This window comes from Mobula hypostoma, chromosome 14 (genome assembly GCF_963921235.1).
Source record: "Mobula hypostoma chromosome 14, sMobHyp1.1, whole genome shotgun sequence".
NCBI lineage: Eukaryota > Metazoa > Chordata > Chondrichthyes > Myliobatiformes > Myliobatidae > Mobula > Mobula hypostoma.
Genome location: NC_086110.1, coordinates 3,547,753 through 3,563,346, shown reverse-complemented (window position 1 = coordinate 3,563,346; position 15,594 = coordinate 3,547,753). Strand labels below are relative to the sequence as shown.

Below are 15,594 nucleotides of genomic sequence, written 5' to 3'. Positions count from 1 at the left end.
GACCTGTAGTTTCTGAGATACTCCATGCTGTCTGGCATCAACAATAATTCCATTGTCAAAGTCACCTAGATCACATTTCTTCCCCATTCTGGTGACTGGTCTAAACAATTACTGAACTTCTTGACCATTTCTGCAAGTTTTTATGCATTGAGTTGCTGCTTCATGATTGTCTGATTAGATACTTGCATTAATAAATAGGGGTACAGGGGCACCTAATAAAGTGGCCACAGAGTGTATATCAATGGCTTGGATGAAAATAAAGATGGGTGGTTTAGCAAGCTTACAGACGACACCAAGATTGATGGAGTCGTGAACTATATCAAATAATACAATAGGATATAAATCAGTTCCAGATGTGGGCAGAGAAGTGGCAGATGGAGTTTAATTCAGCTAAGTATGGAGTGTTGCAGTTTGGGAGGTCAACTGAAAGGAAAAATTTTATGGTTAATGGTTAATCCTTAATAGCACTGAGGTACAGAGAGATCTTGGGGTCCATGTCCATAGTTCACTGAAAGTGTCTATGCAAATGGATAAGGTGGTAAAGAAGTCGTATGTATGGCACGTTTGCCTTAGTGGGTAGGGGTGTTGAGTACAAGAATAAGAAAATCATGCTGCAGTTATAGAAAACTTTTAGTTGGATCGTACTTAGAGTATTGCATACAGTTTTGATTGCCCCCATTATAAGATGGATGTGGAGACTGTAGAGCTGATACAGAAGAGGTTTATCAGGATGTTGCCTGGATTTGAGGGGATAAGCTATAAAGGAAGGTTGGACAAACTTGAATTTAATAAAAAGGATCTAGTGCTTTCCCAGAGTATATAAATACCACAGGACTAGACATGCCCAGGCATCATCCCTGAAGTAGATGGCAGAGTTTGTCATTAAGATGTCAGTTATAATTGATATCTATATCCAGCTGGAAGTCTGAGAAGAGTTAATTCGTCAAACTTGATCTGTTCTCTCTCGAGCATCAGAGGCTAAGAGGAGATTTGATAAAGTTTTTTTTTTAAATTATGAGAGGCATAAATAAGGTAGACAGTCAGAATCTTTCCCCAGGGAAGAATTTTCAAACACTTGTGGACATGCGTTTAAGTTTAAAAGGGGTAGAGAATTTAAAGGAGGAGTGAGAGATTGTTTTTTATATGTAGAGAATGGTAGGTGCCTGCAATAGGTTACCAGGTGTAGTGGTGGAATTAGGCAGCTTGCTGGAGTCTTGTGAAGTTTTTAGATGTGAAGGACATGGAGGGATATGGATGATACACAGGACGAGGACGTCTGGTAGAAATTGGCGTCGAGGTCAGCACAGTTTCCTGGGCCAAATGGTTTGCTCTGTGCTGTAACATTTACATTCTGTGTTCTGTTAATTGTGTTTGTGGTTGTTCTTCTTATCTTACTGACTAATCAATATCAAACTGTAGCCTGGCTGTCTTCCTTGTTATCAATAACATTACTGATTTTTATGTCATCTGCAAACTTACTCATCATCCTTTTTACATTTACCATTTTTGTATCCAGATTGTTAATGTAATGTACATAGCAGCCTGGTAAGAACCTCAGCACCAACCTGGTTACAGGGTTCCAGTCACAAAAACAGTCCCCTACCATCACTCTGTTTCTTATTACAAGCTAGTTTTTATATATACACACTCAGTGGCTACTTTATTAGGTGCACGTGTACACCTGTTTGTTAATGAAAATATTGAATCAGCCAATCATATAGCAGCAATTCAATGCATAAAAACTTGCAGAAATGGTCAAAAGGTTCAGCAGTTGTTTAGATCAGCCACCAGAATGGGGAAGAAATGTGATCTAGGTGATTTTGACCATGGAATGGTTGTTGATGCCAGATGGAGTGGTTGAATATTTCAGAAACTGCTGATCTCCTGGGATTTTCATGCACACCAGTCTCTAGAGTTTACAGAGAATGGTGTGAAAAACAAAAAAAAACCCAGTGAATGACAGTTCTGTAGCTGAAAACACCTTGCTAATGAAAGAGGCCAGAGGAGAATGACCAGGCTGGTTCAAACTAACAGGAAAGTGACAGTAACTCAAATAACCACGAGTTACAACAGGGGTATGCAGAAGAGCATTTCTGAATGTGCAGCATGTCAAACCTTGAAGTGGATGGGCTACTCCTGTACCTAATAAAGAGGCCACTGTATAAACAATTTGCCTAATTGCCCTGAATCCCACAAGGCTAATCTTTCTGTTCAGTATCTCATATGGGACCTTGTCAAAGGCTTTACTGAAGACCATGTAGACTATATCAACTATACTGTCTTCATCAATAGATTTTGTTCTCTCTTTGAAACATTCAATCAAATTAGTTAAATGTCTTTAATTAATCCCCGCCTGTTCACCTGTAGATTAATCCTGCCCCTCAGAAGTTTTTCTAATAACATTCCTACCAATGATATTAACTCATACATACATAATTACTGACTTATCCCAGCTGCTCATTTTAAATAATCATACCACATTTACTGTCCTCCAGTCACTTGTAACCAATAATGATTTAAAAATCTATATTAAGCTGCTTGATTTGGAATAGCTTTCCACAACAAACTGAATAGATGGTTACTTATGTGAATTGCAAATTAACTTGACATTCAAATATTCAGACCAATCTATCATCTTCAAAATCTCAATCGGCTTTCAGCAATCCCAGGATTCCAGTTTACAATTAAACCTGTACTTAATATTGATGGCAAGATGTCGCAGTTGTGCCTAATCATTCTGTTTCATTCCACAGTTCAACAATTTTGAGATATTCACTGTGCATCTCTTGGAATGACTGTGGTATATTTTTATGCAGAACTGTATCCCTTATTAGCAAATGTTGAAACGGGATTAACTGACATTTGTGCATCATCTGTAAAATCAGTAGTTTGATTTTTTTGAAGATTCTCTGCAATAATCTATGTTTATGAAACACTCTTAGTTACAATTGCATTTGTTCTAACTCAACTGATTTTTATGTCATGTATTGACTTTAAAATAATAGCAGAAGATTATATCTATAATTTTGAAAACTTAGTTTATAAAGATGAATAATTGGCAGATCTGTATTGGTGCAAATTGGAATTACTGTAAATTATCTAGAAAAGATCATTGATGAAAACAGTGGAGAGATAATTTCTGGTCTGAGTAAGATGATTTGACCTATTGAAACATTGGCTTTGTAGCCTTTTCCTGCTTTTGTTCCTGAATAAATCTTTGTTTTTGCAGTATTTTGTCCTGTTGAGGATTAAGTATCATAAGTTTTGGTGCACTAGATAAAAAGCCATTATCATGGTAAATAGATACGTTTGTTTTTCAGATCTTGCACCTGATGCCATCATCCAGTATATAAGGTTATAACTCTGCTATGTTTTGTTTTCATAAGCCTACAATATCATGGTTTTTTGTCAATATAGCTGGAGGGATGGTACCATGCTTTAAAATATATATTGATGCTCTTGAATAACCAGCTGTTGCCTATTTGCTGGCTTGAGCTTATAATTGATTTCTTCAAGCAGCACACATCAAAGTTGCTGGTGAACGCAGCAGGCCAGGCAGCATCTCAAGGAAGAGATACAGCTGACGTTTCGGGCCGAGACCCTTCGTCAGGACTAACTGAAGGAAGAGCTAGTAAGAGATTTGAAAGTGGGAAGGGAAGGGGAGGGGGAGATCCAAAATGATAGGAGAAGACAGGAGGGGGAGGGATGGAGCCAAGAGCTGGACAGTTGATTGGCAAAAGGGATATGAGAGGATCATGGGGCAGGAGGCCCAGGGAGAAGGAAAAGGAACATTGACTTCTCAAACTTCCGCTAGTGCCCCACCTCCCCCTCGTACTCCATCCATTATTTATTTATATAAACACATTCTTTCTCTCTCTCTCCTTTTTCTCCCTCTGTCCCTCTGACTATACCCCTTGCCCATCCTCTGGGTTTTTCCCCTCTTCCCCCTTTTCCTTCTCCCTGGGCCTCCTGTCCCATGATCCTCTCTTTTGCCAATCACCTGTCCAGCTCTTGGCTCCATCCCTCCCCCTCCTGTCTTCTCCTATCATTTTGGATCTCCCCCTCCCCCTCCCACTTTGAAATCTCTTACTATCTCTTCCTTCAGTTAGTCCTGACAAAGGGTCTTGGCCTGAAACGTCGAGTGTACCTCTTCCTAAAGATGCTGCTTGGCCTGCTGTATTCACCAGCAACTTTGATGTGTGTTGCTTGAATTTCCAGCATCTGCAGAATTCCTCGTGTTTGTGTTTTTAAATTGATTTCTTCAACCTGGTAAGTTTTAAGGATCAATCAATCTTCTCTTGTCAGAAACAAGCTGAATTCTCAGGGTAACAGTTGTAATGTTTCCAACCGTTTTTTTTTAAACACACTTTCCGATTTTCCTTGCAGCTGACTCCATCGGCATTCATGAGGGAGATGTCTCTCGATACCAAACAAAAGTTAGCAGCCACTCGTGAGATGCATCTTCCTCCCATAGTTGAACTTCTCGATATGACTGACACCGCACTGCAGAAGGTACAGTTCATTTTCATTGCAATTTTTGAATGATTCTAAACTAAATTAGGTGCAAGATTTTACAGAACCTTCTTTATTTTGATAACTTGGTTTAATTTTTGTTCAGTGCACTTATTTAGGATTCTTGCTATGATATGCACCTTTTTTTTGTTAGAAAATTACACCTTGTCTGGTTTTCCTGGATTTACAGGCGCAGTGCTCCTTATATACTGTGCAGTGGTGCCTTAGAACAGATGACAAAGGAGGTCACAAAGTGGTGTACAATCAGTGATGTCCAGGATGAGACGTAATAAAAGAAACATGGCATCCAACTAATCCACGTAGGCTTGCACAAATAACATTGTGCTGACCATATTCATCCATGCTGACTGATGGATGAATATAGGCTGTGAAACAGAGGATAAACACTCCTCTGTTTGATATTTTATACCTGCCTGAGAACATAGGTAGGGACATTTTGTTTGAAAGACAGTAGCAGTGACAGTGAAACTGGATTATCAGTTAACTTTGTGCTCAACTTATAGTAGTGCGACCTGACTCCCAAATCGCCATATCTCAGTGACAAAAGGACTTTCAATTGAGCCTCCGTCAGTGTGGAAACATTTTGCTTCTAGATTGAAATCAGCAAGGGAGATGAGGCTGAGTACAGGACTGCGGGAGGAAACTTTGTCACATGGTGTCAGCAGAATTATCTGCAGCTTAATGTGAAAAAGACTAAGGAGCTGGTGGTAGACCCGAGGAGAGCTAAGGTACCGGTGACCCCTGTTTCCATCCAGGGGGTCAGTGTGGACATGGTGGAGGATTACAAATACCTGGGGATACGAATTGACAATAAACTGGACTGGTCAAAGAACACTGAGGCTGTCTACAAGAAGGGTCAGAGCCGTCTCTATTTCCTGAGGAGACTGAGGTCCTTTAACATCTGCCGGATGATGCTGAGGATGTTCTACGAGTGGCCAGTGCTATCATGTTTGCTGTTGTGTGCTGGGGCAGCAGGCTGAGGGTAGCAGACACCAACAGAATCAAAAAACTCATTCGTAAGGCCAGTGATGTTGTGGGGATGGAACTGGACCCTCTCATGGTGGTGTCTGAAAAGAGGATGCTGTCCAAGTTGCATGCCATCTTGGACAATGTCTCCCATCCACTACATAATGGGCTGGTTGGGCACAGGAGTACATTCAGCTGGAGACTCATTCCACCGAGATGCAACACAGAGCGTCATAGGAAGTCATTCCTGCCTGTGGCCATCAAACTTTACAACTCCTCCCTTGGAGGGTCAGAGACCCTGAGCCAATAGGCTGGTCCTGGACTTATTTCCTGGCATAATTTACATATTACTATTTAATTATTTATGGCTTTATTACAATTTAATTATTTATGGTGCAACTGTAACGAAAACCAATTTCCCTTGGGATCGATAAAGTATGACTATGACTATAAGCTGATGGACAAATCAAAATGCAACATGAGAAACGTAGAATTTCTTATGTACATGTTGGAATATGTGTAGCCCCTTTGTCCTGAATCATAAGATTTTTATTTTGGAAGAAATCCAGTTTAGATCTCAGTATTATGTGTCACTATTCAAGGTTTGCAATGAATATTGTCACATTTCATTTTCTTAAATGGTTCAATTTATCTTTATTGAGGCACAAAACTATGAATCAAGTGACTGACGTCAGTACTGAGGTAGCAGGCTGGAGATGCTGTTTGTTGTATGTACAGCCACAGATGAGCTTGAAGGGTATGGCCAGAAAAGCCCATTGTTGAGTGTTCATATAGCTTTGGATGGCTGATCTTTGGGCATGTGGTGACATGGTGTTTGCTTTGATTCCCAGAGCTTTACATAAGTTCTTGAAAAATGAGTGGGACCTAGAGAGTACCCATCTATGAAATCTGCAAACTACTTAATTTAGTTTTGCCTAACGCCGACAGAGGTCTACGTCACATTATGTCTCTCCGGCCCTCTTCTCATCTCTGAAGCATATGAGCAGTAAAGATACCTATGTCAGACTATTGTTTATTGACCACAGTTCTGCATCCAATACTATTTTTCCAAGCAAAGTCATTACCAAACTCTGGACCCTGGGAGTTAATGCCTTCCTCTACATTTGGATCCTTGATATTCTGACCAATAGACTGCAAACAGTAAGGATGGGCAGCAATACTTCCACCATGATTGTAATCATTTGGTTCTCCACAAGGTAGTGTCTCAGCCCCCACTCTGCTCCCTGTACACTCATGACTGTGTGGCCAGATTCTGCTCCAACTCCATCTACACTTTAGTGGATCACATTTCAAATAACAATGTGTCTGAATAAGAACAAGATAGAGAGGTTAGTGACATGGTGTTATGACAACAACCTTTCCCTTAATGTCAACAAAAGAGCTGATCATTGACTTCAGGAAGAAGGGCGGTGCACATGTTTCTATCTTTATCAATGGTACTGAGCTTGAGAGGGTTGAGAGCTTCAAGTTCCTAGGTGAGAACATCACCAATAGCCGGTCTTGGTCCAGTCACATTGATGTCATGGCCAAGAAAGCTCACTAACACCTCTGCTTCTTCAGGAGGCTAGAGAAATTTGGCATGTTTCCTTCAACTTTTACCAATTTTTATCAATACACCATAGAAAGCATTTGCCTGGATGCACCACAGCTGAGTATGGCAACTGCTCTGCACGTGGAGAGGAGAATGATATATAGTTTATATTTTTGTTACATGTACAGTTTAACTTGCCTTGAACAAATGATTTTAGGAACACTGAAAAATGGTCCATCTAGAGTCATAGAGTTGTACGATACAGAAACAGGTCTTTCAGCCTGTTTTAGACACAGCACTTCAGCCTGATAGCTTCACCTTCCACTGCATGGACTGGACAGCAGTGTCAAGAAAAGGTAGGGGTGGTTGTACTCACTGTGGTGCACATAAATGACAGTTCCGTCTCACTCCTGCTCACTTGACCTGGAACATCAAGTGGTTAAGTGTTGTGAATGAGGGAGTTTTCTGCTGTCACCCTGGTTGTAGTGAACATTCCACCCCCGGCCAGTGTCAGGCTGGCACTAGAGGAGTGAGTACCATGATCAACAGTCATGAGACACTGGACTCTGATGTCTTCCTGGTCATTACGGAGGACTTCAATTTGGCCAGCTCGAAGAAAGTTCACCTACATATCACCTATGGAACCGGAGAAACCAACATACTCGACCACTGTTACACCCCCATCCAGAAAGCTTACAGTACTCACCTGCACTTTGGCAAATCTGATCACTTGGCTGTACTTCTACTCCCACTCCCAGCATGCAGGCAGAGACTGAAGACTGCAGCACCAGTGGTGAGCAGCACGAGGTACGGTCAAGGGAGATGGTGGAGTACTTTGAATCAGTGAACCATATTCAGGGATCACCTTTGACTATGCCACAGTTGTCACCAATTTCATCAAGACCCGTGTGGATGAGTTTGTTTTCAAGACCATACCAAAACTGAAAGCTGTGGACGAACCAGGAGATTTGTTGTCTGCTGAGGGCTAGCTCTATGGTGTTCAAGACTGGTGATCCAGAACTTCACAAGAAGTCCAGCTATAACCAGTGGAAGGCAATCTTTTGAGTGAAAAAGCAGTTTCAAGGGAAGTTAGAGGCAGAATCAGATATACATCAGTTACAGCAGGGTTTACTGGCCAGTACTTCCTACAAGGTGAAACCTAACATCGTAAGTGGCTGTGATGCTTCGCTCCCAAATGAGCTTAATGCCTTTTATGCATGCTTTGAAAGGGAGAATAAAACTATATCTGTAAGAAACAGTGCAGTATCTGGCGACCCCGTGATATCTGTCTCCGAGGCCGACATCAAAACATCTTTCAAAAAGGCAAACCTTTGCAATGCATCAGGCCCCAATGGTGTACCTGGCAGGGCTCTGAAAACCTGTGTAACCAACTGGCTGGAGTGTTCAAGGACATCTTCAATCCCTCACTGCTACAGTCAGAAGTTCCCAGCTGCTTCAAAAGAGCATCAATCAAAGTGGTGAAGAAGAGCAGGGTGAGCTGCCTCAGTAATAATCACCCAGGAGTACTCGTGTCTACCGTCATGAAATGCTTTGAGAGGTTAGTCATTGCCTAGAGTGCCATCACATGGGTGCATGTTTAAGCTGCTGCTTTAATCTCTACACTCATGTCTATGTGGCTAGGCAGAGCTCAAACACCATTTTTAAATTTGCCAAATATATAACTGCTGTTGCCAGAATCTCAGATGGTTACGAGGAGGCGTAGGGGAGTAAGATAGGTTGGTTGGTTGAGGGTGTTGCCACACAACCTTGTATTCAATGCAGTAAAACCAAGGATTTGCTTGTGAGCTTCAGGAATGAAGAACGTACAGCAGTCCTCATGAAGGGGTGAGCAGCTTTATGTTCCTGGGTGTCAGCACCTCTGAAGATCTATCGTAGGCCCATCATGTTGATGCAATTGGAAAGAAGGCATGACAGCGGTTATGTTTCATTAGGAGTTTGAAGAGATTTGGTACGTCACCAAAGATACTAGCAAATTTCTACAGTGGAGAGCATTCTGACTGGTTGCTTCATCATCTGCTATGAAGGTTTCAGCGCATAGGATTGGAAAAAGCTGCAGAGGTTTTATTTTAATACCTCTTATTGTAACTTATAGTTTTTAAAATGTATTGCACTGCACTGCTGCCACAAAACAACAAATTTCACTATATATGTGAGTAATAATAAAGCTGATTCTGATTCTGTGTCAATGCCAACCACTTTTTACCCATCTACACGAATCACATTTGCCTACATTAGGACTTGTGTTTTTCTGTGATTTGCCCATTTAATTATTTATCTAAATTCTTTTTAAATATAGTGATTGTATCTGATTCCACTGCCTCCTTTATTAGCATATTGTAAGTATCAACCATTATCTGTATAAAAATCCCTTTTAAAACTTCTTCCTCTCATCTTAAACCAATGTTATCTGGTTTTGATACCCCCTACTATGAGAAGAAAAGTTTGATTAGCTACCCTACCTATGCCTCTCATAAACTTAAATATTTCTGATACTTATGTCAAATCAGCACTAAGCCTCCTTCTCTGTAGGAAAACCAAACCCAGCCTATCCTATCCAATCCAAGAATCAGAATCAGAACCAGAACCAGGTTTAATATTACTGGCATGTCATGAATATCTCTACCTGTTATTGAATCTGCTCTGCACTTTGATTAATGTAGCCTTTAGTTTGTTTTTGCATTGAAAATTTGATGTGGTTGTGTTCTGCATTATTAACTACATTGCCGAACTGATCATTGGAGAACAGTACAGTGGCTTCTCTTACAACACTCGGGGCATTATTTTTACACTCTTTGGAAGTCATGTTAAAGGCAGAGCATTACCTAGCTGCAGACAATAAGATGAATTAAAAAGCCTACAGGCTGCAGTAGGGAAGAATTTGGCTGTTGATGTTCTGGAGAAGTACAAGTCACTATGTCATGATTTGAATTTAAGAAAATAGGAAAGCAAAGAGTTTCAGATGAAAGCTCACACACTGATTCTAGTAAAACTAAATATATGAAATCAAATAGCTTGTAAAAAAAAGAGATGAAAAAGACAATTCATATCTATGATTAAAATCAAATGATTGACTCAACATTGAAGTTAGAAACCACTCCAAATATCCAATATTCTTATGTTACTGCAAAAAATTTGTTGTTTTGGAAAGAGTTGATTGCTTTGGCCTTAGACAGCTGTTAGAGCTTGACTACAGAATAAATTCTCATAAGATGAAATGTCATTTTTGATCTTGGTGTATGTCAGCTGCCAATGTGCACTCACAGATGTGATTTTTGTTTGATTATGCCATTTTTCTTGACTTGGCTCAATTTAATGAATAATGACATGTTTAATTGAGTTATTAAGAACAGTTAGTGGATTAGCATTTGTGAAGCTTAAAGAACTGGGATTGCTCAGCTCTGTCAGCAGTGCTTTTCCTTTTTGAGTTGAGGTAAACACAGTCTAAGATACAACTATGAGTTTGTTAGATTGCCAGATTTCGGTCTTTTATTAAACTGAAGCTCATTATGCTTGTTTAGCTGACATTATCACAGTAATTTCAGTCAGAGGATCAACAATTTAAGGGATGTGTTTTAAAATAATGGATATTTGACATTGACCTGTTGTCAACATCTGTTTTCTCAGCTTTTACTGAATAGAAAGATACCAGCTTTACTCTTAATATTGTTGTTTTTCCATATGACTATGATTTAATAACTGAATAAAGCCCAGGAGTAATTCATTTTAATGAACCATGAAAGAAACTTTTGTTAGCATACCACACAAACATGCAATTCGCATTGACAGAGTAGGACAATACAGGTTATTTGCCAAAGCAAAGAAAATTCTTGAGAATAATAACAAAATAATTCTAGAATTGGTTGCATCTACACTGAAAATAATAAACAGGGGGAAATTACAGTCAGTCCAGTGTATTGTTTCTCAAAGGCAGTTAAATAATACTTGCATTTTCTTCAATCTGCTGGCCTCAGAAATTGTGGAGGTTGATACTTTGAGAAATTGGGGTTGGGGTGGAGTGATTGCGTATTCTTCTCCAGGTGTAGTTTGTGGTACAATCTGTTTGTGAGCACCACCCTTCTTTAGGCCTTCCTCAATTTTTGTGTCCTTTCGATCCACTCTCCATGGGGCTGCTATCCCCTGCTACTCTTTTGGTTCATTAAAGTGAATTATTCCTGGGCTTTATTCAGTTATTAAATCATAGTCATATGGAAAACAACAATATTAAAAGTAAAGCAAAGGATCACTAGTATTCGCTCTGTTCAGTAAAAGCTGAGAAAACAGATGTTGACAACAGGTCAATGTCAAATTCCCATTATTTAAAAGCCCATGCCTTAAATCATTGATCCTCTGACTAAAATAACTGTGACGATATCAGCTAAACAAGGACAGTTTTAACTTGCATTTCTGTGTATACTCTCTGGCATTACCTTTAGGTGTTCCTCTGCCTCCTTCCATGTTCATTAAGATCTTATTCTGAATCTTCCGCTTTTTCCCTTACTTTTTCCGTCTCATTCTTTCTCTTTTAACTCTTCCATCTCCTTTTTTTGATTCCTGAGCTATTTCTTCATGTGGCCCAATTTCTTTCCCAAAATTCCTGTGCCTCAGAAGGCAGTGGAGGCCAATTCTCTGAATGCTTTCAAGAAAGAGTTAGATAGAGCTCTTAATGATAGTGGAGTCAAGGGATATGGGGAGAAGGCAGGAACGGGGTACTGATTGTGGATGATCAGCCATGATCACAGTGAATGACGGTGCTGGCTCGAAGGGCTGAATGGCCTCATCCTGCACCTATTGTCTATTGTCTAAAATGAAAAATAAAATAAGCAAATATTATCCAGTGTTATAGTTATTTAAATGCAAATTGGATATCTGCAGAGTAACAATTTTGAGGGTGGCAAATGAGGAAGAGGAAACTCAATGAAAGAAGATTTCAGGAAAATCTTATTTGCAGCATTTATATACATTTTGTAACGTATAATAATTTTATGTCTTTGCATTGTCCTGGTATACAAGTCAGTGACAATAGAGCTGGTTCTGAGGCCAGGTTCTGCGAACATTTTTATTAGACTGAAGATGTCTTCATAAATTCAGTATAAATTTTGCTTATTAATCTAACAAAATGCACTACATTTATTTGCATTCCATTAAAAAGGTTTGGATGTACTGAAACATCACACATCAAAGTTGCTGGTGAACGCAGCAGGCCAGGCAGCATCTCTAGGAAGAGGTACAGTCGACGTTTCAGTCCGAGACCCTTCGTCAAGACAGTACCCTCCTGACGAAGGGTCTCGGCCTGAAACGTCGACTGTACCTCTTCCTAGAGATGCTGCATGGCCTGCTGTGTTCACCAGCAACTTTGATGTGTGTTGCTTGAATTTCCAGCATCTGCAGAATTCCTGTTGTTTGGATGTACTGAAACATTACATTTTACGAATAACACAGATGAATAACAGACACATTTCTTTTCCTTTGTGTCTGATGACATGATTTATTTCCCAGAAAATTACTATTGCTGAAATGTTTTATTTTTTAGTATTGAATTACAGTGCAGAGTAGACCCTTCTGGCCCTTCGATCTGAGCCCTCCAGCAACCCTGATTTAACCCTAGTTTAATCACAGAACAATTTACAATGACCAATTCAAAGGACTCAAAGTAGATTGATTATCAAAGAATGTGTGCAGTATTCTACCCTGAGATTCATCTCCAATAGACAGCCATGAAACAAAAAGCCATGGAACCCACTCAAACAAAAACATCAACAGCCCACACCACACGCAAGAAACAAATTGCACAAGTGGTAACAAAAAGAACAAGTGAAAACACAGAATCTAAAACACAAAAACAAAAGAGCCCATATTTGGTTCAGCTCTGTGTTCCTTATCAGCAGGCTGCCCTGATTCAAAGCCCTGAAAAAAACATAATGTGAACTACAGTCCAATCCACGAACTGCATTGATTAAAATTTGCTCTGGCACCATCCTACCCCAGCATTGAGGGAGAGGGGGATCATTCGAATGCAGGGACCTTCCTTTGGGAGCAGCTAGGATGAGGGGGAGAGAGAGACCGTCACATGCAGACACTTGCTTTGGCAGCAGCTAGCGAATGGCTGGTAGACTGCATTGAACACTTACTCGCCTCGATATTTTCAAGCTTCCTCAATACATTAATCAGTGAGATCATTGAGAAATGGAGTCAACCATGGGCTCATGCACTGTTTCCAAGCGTCTTGGCCTCAAGGAAGCTGCTCGCCTCCTTGAACCCTCTCAGAGATAGCAAAGCACCAGATCGCTCAACCGGTCCGAAAACACACCATCAAACTGTAGATCACAGATTCCAACAGTAACAGAACCACATTTGAAAGAAAACAGAAAATGTGAAAGAAGCAGTTATGTGGAGCATCTTGAGATGTCACCTGTGGTAGTGCTGTTTGCTGGCGCCATTTTCTTCCAGTTTCCCAATGGTTACGTCTTTAGACTCTTTGAGGAAACTGGAGCACCAGGAGGAAACCCATGCAGTCAATGCAGTCATGGGGAGAATGTGCAAAATCCTTACAGACAGTGACAGGAAATGCTTAAACAGCAGTTGATACCATTGGTTAACAGGACACTGTTAATTATTTCAGTGACAGTTCTTAGTTGGACAATCCATGGCAAGAAGTGCGTTAGAGAGATAACTTTTAAACAGGACTGCGATTGAGATTCTAAAGGCAAAGTTTTGCGGCAATTTATGAGAAAGAACTTTGACCAACGACCAATTGGTGTTTGGGATTAGTTAGCAAGAGCAAATTAAAGGAAGGCAGTGGGTATACACTATCTGGTCCATGTCCACTATCCTATTTTGCTTCACACCTTTCAGTTTCCAAATGACCTTCTCTCTAGTAATGGTAACTTCACACACTTCATGATCCCTGATGCCAGGAACTTCCACCATACTGCTAGTATCTTCATAATGAAGACTGGTGCAAAATACTTATTCAGTTTGTCTGCCATTTCCTTGTCCCCCATTACTACACCTCTAGCACCATTTTCCAGCAGTCCCATGTTCACTTTTGTCCCTCTTTTACACTTTATGGATCTGAAGAAACTTTTGGTATTCTCTAACTTACTTTCATATTCCATCTTTACCTTCTTAATTACTTTTTTAGTTGTTTTCTGTTGGTTTTTAAAAGCTTCCCAATCCTCTAACTTTCCACTAATTCTTGCTCTATTTTATGCCCTCTCTTTGGCTTTCATGCTAGCTTTTACTTCTCTTGTTAGCCATGGTTGTGTCATCTTTCCTTCAAAATACTTCTTCCTCTTTGGAATGTATATATCCTGTGCCTTCCAAATTGCTTCCAGAAATCCCAACCATTGCTGCACTGCCCTCATCCCAGCCGGTGTTCTTTTCTAATCAATTCTGGCCAACTCCTGTTTCACGCCTCTGTAATTCCCTTTACTCCACTGTAATACTGATACATCTGACTCCTCAAATTTCAGGGTGAATTCAATCGTATTATGATCACTTTCCCTGAAGAGTTCTTTTATCTTAAGCTCTCTAATCAATTCTGGTTCATTGCACAGCGCCCAGCTTAGAATAGCCAATCCCTTAGTGGGCTCAGATACAAGCTGCTCAAAAAAGCCATCTCGTAGGCTGTCTAGAAATTCCCTCTCCTGGGATCCAGCACCAACCTGATTTTCCCAATCTACCTGCATATTGAAATCCCCACGACTATTTAAGTATAGTACAATACTTATTTTAGTATTCATTTTCTATATCCCATTGTAATTTGTAGACCACATCCTTAAACCTGTTTGGGGTCTGTCTACAACTCCCAAGTGTTCCTTGCAATTCCATAGCTCTATCCACAAAGATTCAACACCTTCTGATTCTATGTCACCTCTTTCTAGGATTTGATTTCATTTTTTACCAACAGAGCAGCACTGCCCCCTTTGCCTTCCTGCCTGTCCTTTCGATACAATGTGTATCCTTGGACATTAAGCTCCCAGCTATAATCTTCTTTCAGCCATAATTCAGTAATGCCTACAACATTATACATGCCAATCAAACTGTGCTACAAGTTCATCTACCTTATACCATGTACTGTGCGCATTCAACTACAACACCTTCAGTCCCGTATTCACCCTTTTCGATTTTGTCCGCCTTTTACATTGCAACTCATCCTGTTGACTGCGATTTTGCCCTAACAGCAGCCTCTCTACATTATATATTGCCTCTGTTTGTAAACCAGCTACCCCATCTTCAGCATTATCATCTGCTTTTCCTACGATACTTCTTGCACTGAAATATATGCAGCTCAGGACACTAGTCGCACCATGCTCAACGTTTCTATTCCTAACTTTATCTAACATCTGCCTCCACAACCTGTCCACTAACTGTTCTGATACTCTATCTTTCTTTTTCAATCTTTTTATTAGTTTCATAAAATATAAACATAGCATAGCAATAATACAAATAGTAGGAGATACATTGTTGTACTTAAAATGAGTAATTGTAAGACCAAATAGTATAAATTGACAAAACTCCCA

At 40.1% G+C, this 15,594-nt stretch overlaps 1 protein-coding gene across 1 annotated transcript in view; it reads left to right on the top strand.

Moving 5' to 3' along the window:
- Positions 1-15,594, top strand: part of hydin (HYDIN axonemal central pair apparatus protein) — a 977,428-nt gene that overhangs the window by 42,324 nt on the left and 919,510 nt on the right. Inside the window, exon 3 of the mRNA XM_063066586.1 lies at positions 4,387-4,512. Coding sequence (XP_062922656.1) covers positions 4,387-4,512 — 126 coding nt within the window. The remainder of the gene's footprint in view (positions 1-4,386; positions 4,513-15,594) is intronic.